This window comes from Helianthus annuus, chromosome 4 (genome assembly GCF_002127325.2).
Source record: "Helianthus annuus cultivar XRQ/B chromosome 4, HanXRQr2.0-SUNRISE, whole genome shotgun sequence".
Lineage (NCBI taxonomy): Eukaryota > Viridiplantae > Streptophyta > Magnoliopsida > Asterales > Asteraceae > Helianthus > Helianthus annuus.
Window position 1 is genome coordinate 181,639,154 of NC_035436.2, and position 6,059 is coordinate 181,645,212.

At 37.6% G+C, this 6,059-nt stretch overlaps 1 protein-coding gene across 2 annotated transcripts; it reads right to left on the minus strand.

Annotated features, from left to right (window-relative positions):
* Positions 1-351: 351 nt before the first annotated feature.
* On the minus strand, positions 352-4,827 carry LOC110937377 (pentatricopeptide repeat-containing protein At4g04370). Of its 2 annotated transcripts, none has more exons than XM_035988652.1 (4): positions 4,521-4,827; positions 1,630-3,974; positions 1,177-1,237; positions 352-697 (listed from the first exon to the last, which is right to left on the minus strand). In XM_035988652.1, the coding sequence occupies exon 2, from the start codon at positions 3,876-3,878 to the stop codon at positions 1,638-1,640; it is 2,241 nt and encodes a 746-aa protein (XP_035844545.1). In that variant the 5' UTR covers positions 3,879-3,974; positions 4,521-4,827; the 3' UTR covers positions 352-697; positions 1,177-1,237; positions 1,630-1,637. The 2 variants fall into 2 exon arrangements, with proteins under 2 accessions (XP_035844545.1, XP_022035480.1); XM_022179788.2 differs by having other exon boundaries at positions 1,517-3,974.
* Positions 4,828-6,059: the final 1,232 nt, after the last annotated feature.

Sequence of the window (6,059 nt, forward strand, 5' to 3'; positions counted from 1 at the left end):
TGAACCAAACAGTCTGATAATCCTAAACTTTTGGTAAATAACTGATCTTAGATGGCATAAGCATTCAAACTTTGAGAGGCATACATAATACACAAGGTGAAACACATAAATGCATATACATCACTAATATGCGTATACTTGTTTGCACCTTATTACTCAAGGATCCTGACATTCTAAAATATCTGTCTTGGTTTAAAAATGCGGGAAGCGCACAAAAGCGATGAGGTCTAAAACCGATTTACTCTTTCGAAGCGAAGCACAAAAGCGGTGAGCTTTTCGTACGCAAAGCGCAAAGTGATTATAAAATTTATTTTATATATCCCGTAAGTGTTTAGCATCCAATACCTATGATTTAGCTATAATTAAGCTTTATATACGTTTTAAAATGGAAAAAAACATAAATGTACAACATAAAAAGCCTGTTGTACAACACTCAGAAGCATAAAAACACCCCATGTACAAAAAGCGTGCGCCTCAGCTGCGCCTTAGGTCGATTTTCACTCCTGCAAGCATCTAGAAGAATCCCTAAAACATCAACACCGATTCCATAAACGTTTTCTTGTAGAATTCCTATGCATCTGTAATCCTTCTGGCTCGAAAAAGAAGATCAACAATGTTTGAGTTTCGGCTCGATTTTTATAAAGATTCTTCATAGTCTTGAAAAGGGTAAGGCCTTCCATCAACTAGCCCATTGCGACTGCAAGAATATAGAATAGGTAAGAAGATAACATGATTTGGTTCAAGCCTAGATTGCAAGAACTCCATGAACACGTCTAAAAGTGCTCAATGTCACCGCATCATGCTTTGACATTCGGTCAAAGCACTTTTTTAGCACTATTTATGTTTCCACATTTCGATTGTGAGCATAACTTTTTATCGAAAGTGGACAAAAATAAACAAGTCGGAACGGTATATTTGAAATTTTTAAACGTGTTATATTAATTAATATTCAGAATGTCGAAAAGGTAACGGTATTCCAAATTTATATAGGTCCAGCAAAAAATTATACAATCACCTTGAACTAAACCTTGAACTGTGATTTCTTGTATCTGTTTATAAGATAAATGAACTTTTTTATAAAATCCTAACTAATAAATATGAATTTTCGGTGAGTCAATTAACGCTAAAAATCAAACTTTGAGATCAGGGTCATCTAAGCAAGAAACCGAAACGGACCTCTCTGTATTAGCCAATGAGCCACCAAATGGAGTGTGTGGTGTAACTGCAATTCCATAATCTGATAAAAGCAGAAAATACTTGAGCTCTAAAGTAAAAAAAATGACCAAAAAGTCAAAATGTACAACGTGACTTTAAAGTCAAATGAGCTAATCCTGTAGTTTTCAATTGACATGAACTATTAATCTTATCATTCAAGCCCTAATTATCAATTTAAAAAAAATGCAAAACTTAACACCCCCTGAAATTGAAATAAAATTACCAATATCAGTTTTTAAGTAAAAAGTTTGACTCAAAAAGTCAAACTGCTTGTTATGGATGGTAAAAAGAATGCAATAACCTGACGAAATTGTGGTGTCAATGTCCAAAACACCATCTTCATTGAATGCAGATCCCTCTCCAATCTATATTATATAATAGTATAGATATAGATGTATGTGTATTTGTTTGCACCTTATTACTCAAGGATCTTGACATTCTAAAGAATCCGCAACCGATTTTCCAGGTTTCAAATGCATAATCATCGATTTTAAACACATTACTATGTCATCATATTCAGGATGTGAACTATGGTCCTTAAAAAATGTCGTAATATTCCCATTTATTTCAATAAAACTCCACGCCGGAATCTTTTTCAACCCAAGCGACCTCATTTGCACCCACGCCTCACCGACACCATCCCATTCAGCACTTGACGCATAATTATGAACCAACTGCACCAAATTTCCAGCATCTTCGGGTTTTAAACTGTGTATTTCACTTGCAATAACGTCTCCAAGTTCCTTATAACCTTTACTCCTGCAAGCATCTAGAAGAATCCCTAAAACATCAACAACCGGTTCTGAAAATGTCTTCTTATAGAAATCATACGCGTCTTTTATCCTTCCAGCTCGACAAAGAAGATCGACAACGCATGCACAATGCTCGAGTTTTGGCTCGATTTTGTAACGCTTCTTCATTGTATCGAAAAGGGTAAGACCTTCGTCAACAAGCCCGCTGTGACTGCAAGAATATAAAACCGATAAGAAGATAACATGATTCGGTTCTAGCCCCGATTGCAAGAACTCGATGAACATGTTTAATGCATCCTCCCCTTTACCGTGACTACCGTATCCACCGATCATCGTGCCCCACGTCACCACGTCATGCTTTGACATTCGGTCAAAGCACTTTCTAGCACTGTCTATGTTTCCACATTTGAAATACATATCGATTAAAGCTGTATCGATTAATAGGGATGATTCGAGAGAATTTCTAATGATGAAATTGTGTATCCACTTTCCTTGATGATGAGCTCCGATGGACGCACAAGCTTGAAGAAGAGATACTACCGTTACCGCGTCTGGTTTCTCAAACGATTTTCTCATCTCGTTGAATACATATAACGCATTAGGTAATTGACCGTTTTGCGCGTGCCCGGAAACCATCGCGTTCCACGTCACAACATCTTTACAATTCATTGATTCAAAAACAACACAGCTTTTATCAAGCTGGCCACATTTTGCATACATCGTAATGAGAGAGTTTTGAGTGGGAATATCTACTGGGATTTGCTGTCTTAATATGTAACCATGAATTGACGTTCCGGCAAGAAACGAACCCAAATGGGCACACGCTGCAAGTGCACAAGCTACGGTTGTCGTAGATGGGATCACGTTGGAAATTATCATTTTATGAAATAATGATAAAGATTTATCTGGACCTTCGTTCTGCAAAAGGCCAGAGATCATTGCGGTCCATAAGATCATGTCTTTATCTGGAGTTGATTCAAATAGTCGATAAGCGGTTGTAAGATCTTTAAACTTGAGATACATGGTTATAAGTAGTGTTTTAACTTGTAGATCCACTTCGAATCCATTACTTACTACTTTCCCGTGCACCAGCTTTGCAATGCGTGGGCCCACTTGTCGTGTAACAGCGGAGATCAAGGACCCGAACGTCTGTTGATCAGGCTCCAATTCACTTAAATACATCCTGGATATAAGTTGTGAGATCTCTCTAACGTTATCAATGTTAGCATAAGCAGAAACCAATGAATTCCAAGAGACAATATCTCGTTTATCCATTGATTCAAACAAGTTACTAGCATCCGAGACTCTCCGACATTTTCCGTATGAATTTAGAATACTGTTTGCTAAAGCCAAATCACAAACGAAACCATATTGGATCGAAGAAGCATGAAAAGATTGAACATGGGTATATTCCGAAACTCCAGAAACCATGGTTAATACAGTGACCGAACTCGGTTTAATTCCTTCATACTGCATCTGTTTATACATACGAAACGCGGTATTCACATCCCCTGACCGAGTGTAACACCCGATAATCGTAGTCCAGGGGACAACATTTCTCTCAGGCATTATATCGAACACCTTGCATGCAACATCTGCATACCCGAATTTCGCATAGAAGTTGATTAACGAAGCAGCGATGTAGGCATCGGATGAGTACCCGTTAACGACGACATGTTGGTGGAAAGAAAGGCCGTGTGAGATGAGGTTTAGAGCAGTGCAAGCTTTGAGCATACTTGGGTATGTGTAAGGGTCAGGGGGGATGTGGGTTTTGAGCATGGTGAAGTAGAGGAGGAGGACATCGCGGTGAGCACCGGCAGTTGAGTGGCGGTTGATTAGAGCGTTGTGCGACTTGGTGGCAAGTGACAGTGGCTTGGGGTGGTTGGGTAGTTGAAGCTTGATCTTTTTCATGGGTCATACTAGCGGAGTAACCACGTCGTTGGCTACTTTGGTGGTTGTTTGACAGTTCTATTTGTCTGCAAACTAATTACTTGAGCCCGCGAATATCTACATTGTGAAATAATATGAAAAGTATAATTATCATAATGCCAGAAGAATATCTAGATTGAACTTTCATTTGATCTTCAACACAGTAACGGGTGAAACGATAAAAAAAGTAGCACCATAAACCATCGGTTTACCACATCTATAACAAACAAAGAAATTAAACTCATTGAGACAAAACGTCGAACAGTTGGTGATCAATAACAACAGAACATAGCACGAAAACATATAATTCTTTAAACAAAACCCCGAATGGGGTAAATCTTGCAGCTTTGCTTAACCATATCCATATGTAAATGCATCAAACAACACAACAGCAGATGAACTTAAAGAAAGAAAGGTGAAGATTCAATTTTTAAGAAAAAAAAGCAAGAAATCTCCCCAGCAAACACAATAAAACCGTGAAGATGAAAAACATCGAAGAAGGTAATCCTTTTTTTTCATGATTTCAACTAGTGCATTCAATCAGGACTTTCATCGAACACCAAACGTGCACAACCCAACCGCTCTCTCTCCCCATAAAAGAAATCAAGAAATTACAACTGTTACCTGCTCAAGGCCTCAAAATCTTTACCGGCGAAACTGAAATTAGAGAACTCATCAGACGAAACCTTCTATTGGAGCCCTAATCAGGCCTGTAATTGGAGTAGCAAATGTTGGGTTGCTGTTACCTGCTTGGTTAGAGATTTTTCTTTTCCGAGTTCGAATCCTCGGCGGTTTTTTGTTTTCTTACCAGGTAACGTCTATGCAAAAGTGCACTAATTCTAACGTTATTTTACCAATTTCGTGAAAATAACGTTAAAAGAGGGGATGGTTAATCATGCATCATGTGGTGACGCTGATAGCCGAAAGACAAAGGGTACATGCACTAATCGGCAGTTGTCTGAGTGTTATGTGTCTTATGTCCAAGGCTTGATGCAAAACTACTATCAAGCCGGGGGTCTCACTGGAAGCAGTCTCTCTATTCCTACGGGGTAGAGCCGTAGAGGTAAGGTTGTCTACATCTTACCCCATTCAGACCCTACCTTAGCTTTGCTATTAGTAGTATTTACTGAGGATGATGATGATTTTATTGAGCAGGTTCCTCTCTTGTGTTTTTTTTTTCTTTTATTTTTTAACGGTGAATTCCTTTAATCCTTTTGTCTATAAGACTTGAATCTAAGGGTGTAAGGGGTGTATGCCTAATTAGATGAAGTAAAATTTCTATCACCCAATCATATTGTGTCATGTCATTTCGCTTCTCATTCTCCCCTCTTGCCCAAAAACACAAAGGGTGGCTTCCTTTGCCGAGACCACCCCGGACACCCTAAGACCCTCTTAGGTGTGTCTAAATTAAATCCTTACGTCTTGATTTTTTTTTCAAATTCAGCGAGCAAATAATCGAGTGGATTTTGTGTAACATTTTAACTGATTAGATGTTGGTAACATTTTAACATAGTAGAATACTTTGTTTTTTAGGCTTTCCTTTTTAGTTGTTATACCAAGTGTAGATACCGTAGTGGTATCGTCACGAAACAAATCGACAACAATTGAATTCAGCTGCGTAGTGCAAGGAATTTTTCTAGGGAGTAAATTACTTTTTAGTCCATGTGTTTTAGTGGTTTTAACCACTTGAATCCAAAATAAAAAGTTTAACGCCCTGAGTCTCTAACCGTTCATTTTATAACGTTTTGAGTCCTTGTGTTTTAGTGATTTTAACCACTTGAGTTTAAAATCAAAAGTACAAGTGTTAAAAAAAGTTGGACTCAAAATGTTATTAAATGAGTGGTTAGGAACTTAAGACTTTAAACCTTTTGATTTTGAACTCAAATGATTAAAACTACTAAAACACATAAACTCAAATGATTAAAACTACTAAAACACATAAACTCAAAATGTAATTTACTCTTTTCTAGGTTTTAAAGAAAGGATAATGTCGGTTATATGGATGGTATGGTAGCCAAGAGACCATGCTTTGTTAATTATAATAACACTCATGCATGCAAATTCTTGTTAGAGTAAATTACTTTTTGAGTCCCTATATTTTAGTGGTTTTAACCATTTGAGGCCAAAATCAATAAGTTTAACGCCCTGATTCTATAACCGTTC

Excerpts from the sequence above, each read along its gene's own strand:
- LOC110937377 (XM_035988652.1), bottom strand. The coding sequence starts at position 3,878 with ATGAAAAAGATCAAGCTTCAACTACCCAACCACCCCAAGCCACTGTCA.